At 31.7% G+C, this 15,613-nt stretch overlaps 1 protein-coding gene across 1 annotated transcript in view; it reads left to right on the top strand.

Annotated features, from left to right (window-relative positions):
• LOC123662627 (carbonic anhydrase-related protein 10-like) overlaps positions 1 to 12,267 on the top strand; it is an 81,161-nt gene extending 68,894 nt beyond the window's left edge. The window contains exons 6-11 of the mRNA XM_045597443.1: positions 34 to 129; positions 2,391 to 2,457; positions 2,579 to 2,733; positions 3,078 to 3,215; positions 11,380 to 11,425; positions 12,138 to 12,267. Of these exons, the coding sequence (XP_045453399.1) occupies positions 34 to 129; positions 2,391 to 2,457; positions 2,579 to 2,733; positions 3,078 to 3,215; positions 11,380 to 11,425; positions 12,138 to 12,223 (588 nt within the window). The 3' untranslated portion in view covers positions 12,224 to 12,267. The remainder of the gene's footprint in view (positions 1 to 33; positions 130 to 2,390; positions 2,458 to 2,578; positions 2,734 to 3,077; positions 3,216 to 11,379; positions 11,426 to 12,137) is intronic.
• The last annotated feature ends 3,346 nt before the right edge of the window (positions 12,268 to 15,613 follow it).

Raw genomic sequence — 15,613 nt, 5'->3', positions numbered from 1 at the left:
AAACGTTATCAACACAACATACTTTTGATGCAGATTCAACTCTATGGTTTCAACAAAGAACTGTACCACAACATGTCGGAGGCACAGCACAAGTCACAAGGAGTCGTGGGCATTTCATTAATGGTTCAAGTGAGTATTTAAACCGACCTTTAAAGAATAAACCTAAGTTAAATAAAAAAAGTTCATGAATATCTAAATATGTTTCTATATATTAATAGTAATCGATCCCACATTATGACACGATGAACGTATGAAATTTTGGCTACGTTTATTGGTTAATCTGGTTTGAACCGTAGAGTTTTGAAGTGCTTTTATGATTAAAAAATTGTCCCGTACTCGATGGTGAAAGGGACATCTAACATCACCCAAAGTTTTACTAATTACCAGGAGACACTTTTAGGTAGCAGTGAAAAAATCCTACAACATTAAAAACAAGTTACTGCTAAGGTGTAGGTTTAAAGATACAATCCACCTCTAATCTATATACGAGTATAACACGTGGTTCAATAAGTCCCGAGACTAAGTACTAAAAAAAGGTATTTTTTATAAAATTAATTTTTATTCATCAACATAGTCTCCTCCAAGAGCGATACAGTCCCTCCAACGCTTTTCTAACTTTTCTATCCCATGTGTGTAGAACGATTTGTCTTTGGCTTCGAAATAAGCCTCCGTTGCTGCGATAACTTCACTATTTGAGTCAAATTTCTTACCCTGAAGCATTTTTTTGAGGTCTGCAAACAGCCAGTAATCGCTGGGGGCCAAGTCTGGCGAATAAGGGGTATGAGGAAGCAATTCGAAGCCCAATTCGTTAATTTTGGCCATCGTTCTCACGGACTTCTGACAAGGCGCGTTGTCCTGGTGAAACACCACTTTCTTTTTGTTCATATGAGGCCGTTTATCCGCAATTTCGTACTTCAATCGCTCCAATAAGCACATGTAATAGTCACTATTTATATTTTGCCCCTTTTCAAGGTAGTCGATGAAAAGTATTCCATACGCATCCCAAAATATAGACGCCATAACCTTACCGGCCGATTTCTGAGTCTTTGGACGCTTCGGGCGGCTTTCGCCAGCCGCTCTCCACTCCGCTGCCTGCCGATTGGATTCCGGAGTGAAATGGTATATCCAGGTTTCATCCATTGTTACATACCGACGTAAAAAATCCTTTTTATTATGATTCATCAGCGCCAAACATCGCTCTGAATCATTGATACGTTGTTCCTTTTGATTAGTTGTAAGCAAACGCGGCACCCAGTTAGAAAAAAACTTTTTCATGGCCAAATTTTTATGTAAAATAGTGAAAACACTACCAGCTGAAATCTTCACTATCTCGGCTATCTCTCGCACTTTTACCTTTCGATCTTCCAATACGATTTTGAGGACTTGGTTAATATTTTGTTGAGTCACTGCTTCATTTGGACGACCTGAGCGTTCCCCATCATTGGTGTCCATGCGACCGCGTTTGAAGTCGGCATACCACCGACAAATGGTTGCATTAGAGGGAACTGATTCTGCATAACATTTTATAAGCCATTGCTGTGCTTCAACGGTATTTTTTCCCATTAAGAAACAATGTTTTATCAACACGTGAAACTCGTTTTTTTCCATTGTATCGAAATTACAACCGTAGCGTCACTTAAATGTTTCAAAATCAATAATTTTATTGTTCCGTTTTTAAAAATTTGACACATATTCTTGTATTGATAGCCAGTACTTTTTAAAAATCAAAAGAGTTTTTAATATATGCGCCATTTCCAGGTTAGTCTCGGGACTTATTGAACGATCTAGTATAAATATCGACAAGTAATAGAAATTAGGTAGACGAAAAAATAGTCAAGTAAATACACATCATCAAAGATTACTCCAAAAGTTGTAATCAGATATCGATGAAATTTAAATGTGACCACATGACAAACATCGGCTTCCGATTAAATTAAAAATCATCAAAATTGGTACACCCAGTAAAAAGTTATGCGAATTTTCGAGAGTTTCCCTCGATTTCTCTGGGAACCCATCATCAGATCCTGGTTTCCTTATCATGGTACCAAATTATGGATATCTCCTTTTCAACGTAAAAGAAAATATCAAAATCGATTCATAAACGACGGAGTTATCCCCGAACATACATAAAACTATATATATACGGTCGAATTGAGTAACCTCCTCCTTTTTTTGAAGTCGGTTAAAAATGAATGTTTATCTGTATGCCCTTTATAGAATCGTAAAATATGCATTTGACCATGTCACGATCTTCAGCAAAGTGTTGTGCATGAGCCCACAAAGTTTCTAAGTTGGTACGACCAAAAAAAAAGCATAGCAACGCGCGCAGTGTACAGCTAGTTATTTATATAAATATTACCGCCTTTAACCCCTGTGTGGATTTCTTACAGATCGGAGAACCAACAAACAAAGAATTGAGGCTTATAACAAGTGCTTTCAGCAAAGTTACGTATAGAGGTAATATTTGTGTGTATTTTTATATCATAAAATATGTAACACAGACATTTTTTATTACTTTACAATTAAGACAGCGATATTTAATTTGGAACTTAAAAATAACACCATTAATTGATTACAGGTAGTTCATACCCAATCAAGCACCTTCCTCTTAGTTCCTTACTGCCCAATACTATGCAATACTTGACATATGAGGGTTCCACTACTCATCCTGGATGCTGGGAAACAGCCGTTTGGATCATTTTCAATAAGCCCATCTACATATCCAAACAAGAGGTCAGTTTTATCAAATAAATTATTTAAATAGCAAATAAAAAGTAACGCAGAATCAGTCAAAAATATTAAGTTTGAAAGATACATAATTTTGTTCAAGTAACAATAATGATCATTTAAATATACTTTCATATTTAGTTGTCTAACATTTTCAATACATGTTTGTCCTATGAAAAAATAATCTCAAGTCAATTACATTTACAAGTGCTAACATATTTCATTTAAAAAACATAAGCAAACGTATATATCTTATGACCTCTAATTCTAAGTCAAATGACAGTGGAATATAGTACCAAAATTGAAATTTTAACGTAATTTTTTATAACACTTCCGTAAATATGGTCCAGATGTACGCAATACGTCGCCTGATGCAAGGATCCCAGTTAACCCCGAAGGCACCGCTCGGTAACAACGCGAGACCAGTCCAACCGCTCCACCATCGCACTGTTCGTACTAACATCAACTTCAGCAAACAAGGATTGCCGGTTTGTATCTTAGTTTATTTTGGTTACTACTTCGATAGAAACAATATCAGCCCAACAAAGTCCATTGCAGGATATGGCTAAGATCATGCCAAATAATTATAAATCCTCTGCAATTTTTAAGTAATCTTTTGTAAATCGTCGATCCAGCGAGACGTCCTACAATGTGTTAGATGAAACACTGTCTTTATATGAATCGAAATTAATTTATGTATATTGCTGAATGTGGTAATTTTTTTTATCTATCAGTCTTTATGTAAGATATATAAGAGTCAAAATATTACTGCAAGCGCTATGAGCATGGGGGCACATCGAATGCATGAAAATATAGGGAACTTAAAATTACCAACAAAAAAACATTGTTAATATCCCGTTTTACATATAAATCAAGTTTTAGTAATCCTAAGCTTAAAAACTTATATGACAATAATTGTAACAACTACATTATAGCAACCGAAGTTTATACAGAAAATACTTTGCAAATATTTGATAAACGCTAGGAATCGCATGTATTTTATATTCGAATATTCTGAAAGCGGATTGGTAATGGCATAACGTACCCAGTACAAACGTATCAAGACACAGGAAAATAATTGTAACATTGTTTTCCGTTTTACTTCTTATAAAATATAAAATATGTTATTTTTAAATGTATTTTAAAATTTTGTGTTTAAAAAAAATGTTGTTTTGTTATTGTTTTGTGTATTTATTGTTTTGGTATTCATAGTATCTATGACAATAATACTCAATGATGAAACTTATTTAAAGTATAAACAAACTACTGACATCTAATTTTTAAGATATTTTTCCTGTATTAAATCTTTTTAATTTTCAGATTATTTATAATTGCTGCTCTACTTCTAATCTAAAGCGTGATGATTCTATTATTCCTCAATAAGTTTGCTAAAGCTTAAAATTCTGGTGAAAATTCGGACTAAATATCTACTATGATTGATAAAAAACATTTCCAATTTTATTACATTAATTTAAGCAAACACTTTTGTAAAATTACCTAGACTGAAATAAGTGAATACAGAACAGAATCCTTTCAATCAGAAATATTAACATTCAATTAGATATTTCAAAATCGATTTTTTTACCATACAACACATTTGTTCCAAATTGGAGCCAATATAAACACCAATTCTATGGCCATTATGTCCAAAGAAAACAACTAGTTCCTTCACTTGTTTATAAGATTGATGGACCATAAAAACTTCTAACCTGTTATCAGTGAGTTGAATAGGAGTTTGGATCTAACCCCGCATTGTATTTGTGTTTAGTAACACCCATTCATTTAGTTCTAGATAAGAGCGTGGTTTTGTGAAATTATATGAAACGATACGGAATGCTATCGTTGTTATTAAATGTTCAAGTTTATATATAACGTATTATCACTGAATTACGTTACGTTTTATTTGTTAAGGTTTGATAGATATACATATGTGTAGAAGAGGCTTTTGTCTAGTAATGGGATATTAAATATGGTACAGTTCAGTTCTAATGTTTAGTAAGGTGGCTAGTTAAATTTAAGACCCCAATTTTTAAAGTTTTTGTTTTTAATTGTTCTTCTTTATTTAATTTACTAATGTATTTTATATAATCCATTAATTAGCGTTATCTAGTATATTGTGGTACATACTAAACTATTGTATTTCTCAAGAAGCGCTAGAAAATATATACTAAATCGCTATAAATAGAAACGAGAAAGAAAAAGTAATTTTTACAGGCTAAGCCATATTTTCATTAAAAGGAATTTTCATTGAAGGCTATTGAATATATCCCTTAAATACAATCAAATCCTGATAAAAGATAAAAAAATCTTTACTATAGCTAATAATTATTACAATAACTGGTGTATTTTGTTAATGAATAACTTTAAAATTTAACAAATTGATCGCCTCCGACGTTCTCTCGTTGTAAATCACAGGCAGCTTGAGGCTTAGTATTGTCGTTCAGACGCGACGCAAAATATAATTTAAGAGACTCAATTAATTAATTTAACACGGCGCTCTGCGGTTCCGACCGTCTGTCGTGAGAGACACGGTTGTTTGTTTATTTATAAAGACATTTATACCAAAGCCTGAATTTCGTATACAGTTCTTACTTTAATTAGGTACTTAACTGAGGTAGGGCACAGTGAAAAAATTTCCTGCTCAAGAAAAAAGAAACTTTGTTTAGATCGGCAAACAAGCGTACGGTTCAACTGATGCTAAGCGATTACCGTAGCTTAAGACGTCTGCCACATCAAAATTATCACAAGCGTGTTGCTGACCTCATCCCCAGTTCCCCCAGGAGCTCTGGTCACCTTAATCACCAACAGGAACACAACACTGCTAGAAAACAGTGCTATTTAACTGTGTAACTTCCGTAAGGTCAAGGTACTTCCCCAGTCGGGCTGCTCCAGATTTAGAGCAGGAAATTACCTACTGTACCCAACCTCAGTCAACTGTAGATTGTTATACAAAAGAAATTTTAAAAATATCTTCGATGCGCAAAATTGATACTATTACTGATTTATCATAAACTTAGATTAACTTTTTAATTACTAACTTTCTAAATGTTATAAACAGTGAACTTAAAATTCTATTTAAAAACTAAAATAGTACGCTCATGCATACGCAATTCGTAACGTCATTCAAAAAGTTTCTCACCAAAGCGCTGATAAATCACAGTAAAAAAAAAAAAAAAAACAAAAAAAGAAAAAAAAAAAAAAGATCCCGACAACAACCGTCGGGGCGCAGTAGCCCGCCAGACACAACATCCGTCTGGTGGAGGATCCTCAGCAGATGAACATCAGCGCAGCCTTCGCAAGCCACGTCATCATCACTTGACCCCGAGCATGAACATCAGCGCAACCTTCATCGTCATCATCACTTCCTCAAGCTTTCGAGCAGCGAGTAGCATCCAGCATCTACGGCTTCAGCCAGCCAGCATTTACGGCTACTATAGGTATCCTGACCACCAGCATGAAGCGGACGCGCATTCCTGGTCACCCACAGCCTTCAAACTTATATGTATAAAGTCATTATTTACAATTAATTAAATTTAAACAATTATTAACGTCAAAATATTATGTACATATTAATATACCTTTATTTAAATTACATAATATAAACAAAATAAAAATACCGATGATTTAATTTAAATTAGGTCTAATATTAACAGTTCCAACTTAATAAAATTTCCATATTTAATGTCATTTTTTATCAATAAAAAAAACTAGTGATTAAACAAGATTTCAACCTATAGGTATTATTTTAAATTCATTAATTTTAATTACTTTTTTGAACTTCAAGAAGAGAAATTTTGAGACGTGCAAAGTTAATAGTAATAATTTCCACAAGCCTTAAATTTTACATTTTTCTATGAGTCACGACCTAGATCCTTATTTAGACTTAAAACTTACTTACTTAGACGCTAAAAGCATTTTTGTTTTAATGTACATTTTACTAGTCATCTTGTCAATTTTGAATGATAAAACCGATTTTACAAAGTGCCTCGTCAAGAAATATCTATATCTATTTCTTATACTATTAAACGAGCAATTCTTGTATATATATATATATATATAGAATCTGGATCTCGGAAACGGCTCCAACGATTTTCATAAAATTTAGTATATAGGGGGTTTCGGGGGAGATAAATCTATCTAGCTAGGATTCATTTTCAGAAAATGTCGTTTTATCCCTGTTTTTAGGGAGCGAAAAAAATATCGTTAGAATGCGAAAGTAAATTTCGCATTTGTCAACTTAGTTGCAATAGCTCGGTGGGAAATCGGTCGGTCGGGACCAACCGAGAAGATCATGGTTCAAATCCCCATGTCCCTGGTCAATTATTTTTTCTTTTTCTTTTTCTAATTGCACTGGTTATTTTTTATTTAAATAGGCTGTTCCTTTTTATTTATTTATTATGTCGGTAAAATCGAAAAATATTATTCATATTTTATCATTATTATTTTTTAATTATTTTTTATTTTTGACTTTTGATTTTTTATTTTTATTTATAGTTTTTATTATTGTCGGTAAAAAAAAATATTATTCATATTTTATAAATATGTAATTCGTAAATATGATTTTCAAAAAAAAAACGATTTGTTGGAGCGCCTATCAGTTTTGAGAAGCAATTACTCTCAATCTTGTAATTGTGTATTTTATATCAATTTTTAATTCATCGTTATTTTTTATTTTTATTTTGTGTTAATTAATTATTAGTAATTGTGTTTGCAGGCAAACGAAAAAAAAATCGACTTCAATTACATCGACAGGTAATACAATGTAGGTACACGGAAAAATAGTCGAGAAATACGCATTATCAAAGATTACTCCAAAAGTTGTAATCAGATCTCGATGAAATATGACCACATGATAAATATCGGCTTTCGATTAAGTTAAAAATCATCAAATTCAGTACACCCAGTAGTATGTTAAGTATTATGTAGTTAATGTAAAGTTATGTGGATTTTCGAGAGTTTCCCTCGATTTCTCTAGGAGCCCATCATCAGATCCTGGTTTCATTATCATGCTACCACACCAGGGATATCTTCTTTCCACCAAAAAAAGAATTATCAAAATCTTTTCATAAACGACGAAGTTATCCCTGAACGTACATTAATATATATACTAGCGACCCGCTCCGGCTTCGCACGGGTATAAAATATAATTATAGCCTATGTCATTCACTGAAAAAAAACGATTAATATCGATCCAGTAGTTTTGATTTATTCATTACTGCCTGTGGTCCGCACGCGTTAACTTTAGAGTAAAAGCCGGCAGGAGCTGCCGCAAACGCTACGTACCGCAATTTTTAAATCTACAATATCTTCAAAAATATTTATTTAAATCATATACTGTAAAGGGCCATATAGATCTATATTAAATCAACAATGTATTTAAGGTATTTAATTAGATAAGGATTAATGCTGTATTGATTAAAATCGCTTTGAAAATTAGCCATTATTTGTCGTAAAAAGTAAATGACAAAAAATTTTTATTGTGGGATATTCATAAGAGATAGACATATATACCATAGCGGAGTTTTCTGTAGAACTTTTCAATGTGTATGATACTTAGTACATTATTTTTATAAATCTCGTAGGGTTCAGGCTGCGTTTGCAATGTAAGCGGTAAAATTGTAATTATTTACGACATCACAATAGAAACCTCAAAAATAACAGTATATCTCCACTATTTAATGGATGTTATTATAGATATAAACCTTCCTCTTCAATCACTCTATCTATTAAAAAAAACCTCATCAAAATTCGTTGCGAAGTTTTAAAGATTTAAGCATACATAGGGACATAGGGACAGACAAAGCGACTTTGTTTTATGCTATGTAGTGATATATATATCGCAACTTCGGTGCAACACAACAGCTTATTTCTTAATTTTACAGGAGAGGACTTTTAATTTTTTTTTTTCGCTTTTACTTCCTCTTTTCTGGATTATTATTTATGGTAGGTTTGAAATCTTTATAAAATTAATAGTTTACTTTCTTTGCTATAGTTTAAAAATCTTATATTAAATTATCAAAAAGTCCTAATAAAAGACATAACAAAAAAAGTGTCCTGAATTGTGACTTTGTTGCACCGAAGGTGCGATATATATATATTGAGTTTCCTTCAGCCGAATTGAGAAACCTCCTCCTTTTTTTGAAGTCGGTTAAAAAAGACTTCATCCAAACTGGCAGCGAATCATTTTAACTCTTTTCTACTACTAATTCTTCACGATTTACTAAAAATACCGAGCGGAGCTCGGTCACCCAGGTACCTGGGTGACCGAGCTCCGCTCGGTAATAATCTCCAAAACTATAACACCTAAAAACTTGAAATTTGGTAGGTAGGCTCCTTATAAGACGTAAGCAACCGCTAAGAACGGATTTTATGAAAAACGACCCCTAAAGGGGTAAAACGGGGGTTGGAAGTTTGTATGAAAGTCCTATGTTTTTGAAGTAAGAGACTTGACATTTCAAATGCAAGCTCTATAGATGGCGAGGAAGTGTCCAAATAATACATCGTAATCTATATATAAAAGAGAAAGTTCACTGACTGACATCACGAGAACTCAAAAACCGCTGGATGGTCCATCATCCAAGATGGACAAAGATAAAATTTGGCAGGAAGGTAGATTATAGTTAGTAGACGTACGCTAAAAACGGATTTTGCGATATTCCATCGCTAAGGGGGTTTAATTGGGGTTGATAGTTTGTATGAAACATATACAGCAGCAATAAGTTCGCCTGATAGGTTATTCATACTGCAGCCTGAAAATAAAACTAAAAATGTGGTATATAGAGAGGTTTTATAAAAATAACTATTAAACTATACTTAATTGTGCCTTTGAAAAAGTTACTCAGAGTGATAAGCATTTCAAGTGACTGAAATAAAAAAATAATTTGCGTTAAGCATCTTAATAGTAATGCATATCTTCATAACCACGCGGACGTAGTCGCGGGCAACAGTTAGTGTATTATAAAACAACGTTCCCAAAAGCGTATGTGATCGATTCCGTCAAAATCAACTTAACGGATTTTCATGCGGTTTCACAAATGGAGACAGGGCTTCAAGAGGAAGGTTTACGGAACGGCAAAGCCGATTTTGATGAGAGTTTCACTGGAAGTTTGCCGGGAAAACTTTGTGACAAACTGATTTCAACGCGGGCGAAGCCGCGGGCACAGCTAGTATATACATATATGTATATATATTTTTAAATGTATGTTCGGGGATAACTTCGTCGTTTATGAAAAGATTTTGATAATTCTTTTTTTGTTGGAATGGAGATATCCCTGGTGTGGTAATATGATAAGGAAACCAGGATCTGATGATGGGGTCCCAGAGAAATCGAGGGAAACTCTGGAAAATCCGCATAACGTTTTGCTGGGTGTACCGATTCTGATGATTTTTAACTTAATCGAAAGCCGATATTTATCATGTGGTTATATTTCATCGAGATCTGATTACAACTTTTGGAGTAATCTTTGATAATGCGTATTTCTTGACTATTTTTCCATGCACCTACATTGTATTACTTGTCGATGTAATTGAAGTCGATTTTTTTTCGTTTGCCTGCAAACACAATTTAATAATGTCTAAGCAAATATTTGTCTACGCTTCAGCCTGTAATATCCCACTACTGGGCATAGGCATCTTTCCCCATGTAGGAGAAGGATCAGAGCTTAATCCACCACGCTGCTCCAATGCGGGTTGGCGGATATATTCCCTACTATGAGTAACGATCGCTATCAGGTATACATGATAACAACCGGGGCCGACGGCTTAAAATGCTCTCCGGTAGGGAGACCCACAAGGACTGCACAAACACCCAGACCACGACAACACCTGTATGGCCAATACAAATGTTTGTCATGTGCGGGGATCGAACCCGCAACCGCCAGCGCAACAGGTACAATCCATGTCTGTAACCGTTGCGCCAACGCCGCGTCACAATTATTAATAATGAATTAAAGCAAAATAAAAATAAAAAATAACGATAAATTAAAAATTGATATAAAATACACAATTACAAAATTGAGAGTAATTGCTTCTCAAAACTGATAGGCGCTCCAACAAATCGTGTTTGTTTTGAAAATCATATTTAAATACGAATTACATATTTATAAAATATGAATCATATTTTTTTACCGACAATAATAACAAATATAAATAAATATAAAAAATCAAAAATGAAAAATAATTAAAAAATAATAATGATAAAATATGAATAATATTTTTCGATTTTACCGACATAATAAATAAAAAAGTAGGAACAGCCTATTTAAATAAAAAATGTGCAATTAGAAAAAGAAAAAGAAAAAAAATTGACCAGGGACATGGGGATTTGAACCATGATCTTCTCGGTTGGTCCCGACCGACCGATTTCCCACCGAGCTATTGCAACTAAGTTGACAAATGCGAAATTTACTTTCGCATTCTAACGATATTTTTTTCACTCCCTAAAAACAGGGATAAAACGACATTTTTTAAAAATGAATCCTAGCTAGATGGATTTATCTCCCCCGAAACCTGCTGTATACTAAATATTATGAAAATCGTTGGAGCCGTTTCCGAGATTCAGATTATATATATACATATATATATACAAGAATTGCTCGTTTAATAGTATTAGATAATGTTTTACTAGTATGTGATTTCACATTTTTGTTGCAGGTATCGAGCAATTGCCCCGACATGTACCGCAACATGCACTACACAGGTAGTTTTTGAAACTAATTCAAAAAAAATATCTTATTTTAAAATGCACGTTTATTTCAGCATGAATATAAATCTGATTGTTATAGCATAATGGAATGTGGAAAGCACATCGTTAGCCGGTTTCAAAGTTATACTATCACTTTATTTATAATACTTTTTTGTCGCATGAAAGTATAATAAATACTCTTTTTTTTAATTGTATGAACTTTTACAAGTGTGAATAATAACTTTTTCTTTCTAATTTTTAAATAATTTCTTGTAACGTATAAAATTATCATTAAATCCTACACAATAAGTTATTTTGGCTTCATGAATATACATATAGTAAAAATATGACTCCTTTCGTAAGTACTCTTCTTAAAAAGAATCATTAAATTGGTTTCACATTTGATATATTTTTTTTAAATTTTAAAAATATCGACAGGTCCGGTCCTCTTTAAGACGAAAAAACTGAAAAAATCTAGTTTTTCATAATATTTTATTAGCACACACACACACACAGCCTATCGCAGTCCACTGCTGGACATAGGCCACCAACAACAAGTTCGCGCCAAAAATGGCGTGAACTCATGTGTTTCGCCCATGTTATGTTGGTATGTGTTGTAATGGTAACAATATATAAAATTAACTCACATTTGCATGCTTATTGTTACCATTATTAAACGTATTATTTTGTAGAATAAATATGTGTTAAATATAATTTTCAATTTCAGCACGTTATTCTCGCAAAGCACGATCGAAAAAAAGCCTTGCATGCAAACGAAAGGGCACACCAAAGAAAGCATGTCACAAAAAATAGGTACCTTATAAGCATCTACACATTCATCCTTTTTATTAGACGTTTGCTCATTGAAGCGCGTTTGCGCGTACTTTGCAGTTTCCATTTTGCGCGGTAATACTATAAAATTATCACGAGTTTACGTTTTACTGCGCAAAACGGATTATACTATAGAAACAGTAATAAATGTGAAGTAAATTACAAAGTCTTTATAGTCCCTGATATTTATGAACAAATCATTCCATGATATCAATAAAAAGGTAACAGGTATTTTGTTACAGATTTTTTGTAACTACAATATTTCGTAGTATTTTTTTTGTATTTTTTCTAATATAATTTCTATCATAGCATCAAATATTCGTTTAGACGTTTTTTTGACCACAGCACATTTGTTTCCCAATACTGAATGTATTTTATTGTTTGTATCGATTTACTTACGTAATGTTTTATTAATTAATATATATATATATATATATATATATATATATATTTAGCTGTAATGAAACTGACATTTTACATGGATATGGAATTAATATACGTATATATAAAAATAAAGAAATATATTCAATTAAATTATCGCTATGAATACCCACCACTTTGCAATGAAACAAAATGGGAGATTGAGCTCCGATACTGTACTTGTACATGAAAAGAGACCTTTGCTCAGTAGTGGAACCTGATTGTTGCTTCAATAGTTCATTCCACGTGGTTAAATTTCATATTTATGTCGAATTTTTGTTTCATAAAAGCTGCTTCTTAATTTAAAAAATATTATTATATATCTGCAAAATTAATACCACATTTCCCATCGTTAATTATTGTAAAATCAATCGCTTTGTTTTATATAATTTTCCGTTAAATTATTATCTAAAAATTTAATATCGTTCGTGGACGTCGTTGTTTTCGCAAATTAGTTTTGGCTGTCAAAATATTATTAATCACGCCGTGAGCCTGGATTATTTACACGTTTCGAAAATTTTGTAATTATATTATTTAAACAAATTTTCAGATACTGTGATTGTCATGTCGATGTGAAGAAGAGATTTAATGACATGTACCCACGAGTATGGTATTATGTATGGAGTACAATTAGTATGTCATTTTTGGTTCAAATGTTAAACTTCCTTTGGCTTAAATATTCTTTACTTAAAAAAAAGAATATAAATAAAATTTTAAGTAAGCATTTTAATAGAAATTTATAACACAAACGTATTTTAACATTAATTAAAATTAAACATTAAAATATTTCAAGAAGAAAGACAAAAACTGTTTTTTTTTATATAATTAATGCATTATAAAATTAGATATTTACGCCTGAAGTTATTAATAAGAATAATATTATAATTGCTAACTTGCCACTAATTTTAAAATCTAAATTAGACATGAATCTAGCAGTAAGTTCCTGTAGCAGTTTGTTCATCACCACAACATCTATCTGTTTTATTTTTATGTTGCTATCAAAACTTTTAAAATATTAACATATAAAATTTATATAAATAAAAAATATTCATTAATTGCTTAAATTTTGCAAAAGTGCGTTCTATCTAATTAAAGAAAAATAAGTGATATAATTATTTTTACAAAGTCAATTTCTACTTAGGTCAATATCTCTCACATGTAACTAATTGATTAATATTTGAAAAAAAAAAACTATCTTAACATGAAGTGAACAATACAAGTTTTAAGGCTGCATTGCTGATCTTATGGAAAATTCACACAAGATAGGGATAGTATGACCTTATTATAAGTAAGACTTGGAAAACGCTTTAATTTTCTTTTAGTTGCATTAATATATTTACGTTATCAGCAATCGTGGGAATGATATATGTTAATTTAATTAATATTTAAACCCACAGCAACTCAATGGCCGAGAGAACATAGTATGCGGTACAGAAGCGCTGAAGACTTGGCTATGCTTTCGCTGAACTAAACAATTAACTCGAAACTTGGTCTCGTTAACTAAAATACACATTGTAAGAACAAGTCTATACTTTAGTTTAGTAATTATCTTTCTTTATAAAACGTTAAAAAACGAATTAGGTTAACTTGTAACCAACCTTAAAATATTTAGATATTTGTTCATATTGAAGATATTATAAACTAATTTAAATGTAAATTAAAAAATTATCGTAGTTAATAAAATGATTTAGAAATATATATGAAAGGACTGTATTACCTAACAGTAGATCGCTTCGAGTAGACATAAACAGTCAATTGTATAGACAATACCATCAATAGTATGAACATACTTTATATGCTAACTGATTCCTTGATTTAAAAAGGATAACTTTTGTCCTAATATATAAAAAGCTTATTGTATTTGTAACGAAACCTTCGCTAAAATTGGATATAAATATAATATGAAGTGTATATAAATGTAACATATAGATGATTAATATCGTAATTCGTCCACAAATTGGAATGTATTTAACGCAAAATAATTATATACTTAGCCTTAAAAATATATTAAAAAATGCTTAAATTTCAGACAACAAACATTAATAGGCTTTAAAAGGTAGTATTAATGATAGTATACGTAAGAATTATATATAATGTAGTTTTCCATCATTTATATATACTGTCAATTGTACAAGCATTGATAAATATAGGCGTAGAATACTCAAAAGAGGCTTATGAATATCTTATAAAATATTAGAATACCATAAAAATACTGTTTATATCAAAACTCCGGTGAGTGATGGCGTTTTTTGTAAAATATTTTATTTTTTAAATTTATGATTAAGAGGCTTCTTAGGTAAGTGATATAATATAGTAGTGAATGTTACCTGTAATGTACTTATGGAATTTAATGTTGTAGCATAGAAGCTGTGTTGCCGCCACGTAAAGGGTTATGGAAATAAAATATTTATCATTAGATATTAAAGTTTGTTTTATTTTTTATTCGATAACAACTGTAACAAATTTCGAAATAGATTCGAAATAGACAGATGATGTAAGTATATGATTAATTAGATTAAGTAACCCGTAGTTTTCACAATACATTTTTAAAATTAAAAGGCCATAGCTGAATTTTATGTCAGTAAGGCTCTTGTTTCTTTTAACTTGTTTTTATATTACTTGTAATTTACATGTACTTTGTGGGTTTCCTTTTTTTGTTCTCAAAGATACTGAGGAGACTAGTTCAGTAACGATTCAATATTATTATACAATTCGTTATTAAATTTGATTGTTTTGCTTAATAATAAAGATTAGTATCACAATCGAGTTGCACAACTGACAGGTTATTTTCTGTATATACAAAACAAGTACAGTTATAATCAATTATAATATGTTTTATATAAACAGTTATCACTATAAACGAGATCGTTTACTGTACATAATTCATAGCATATGGACAGAAACTAAGCCGGATGTTTGGCCATGTTCCACTGGCTTCCTTCGGAACTACGC

Source organism: Melitaea cinxia, chromosome 19 (genome assembly GCF_905220565.1).
Source record: "Melitaea cinxia chromosome 19, ilMelCinx1.1, whole genome shotgun sequence".
NCBI classification, from domain to species: domain Eukaryota; kingdom Metazoa; phylum Arthropoda; class Insecta; order Lepidoptera; family Nymphalidae; genus Melitaea; species Melitaea cinxia.
Note: the sequence above shows the minus strand (reverse complement) of the source record. Positions and strands in the feature narration are given on the sequence as shown.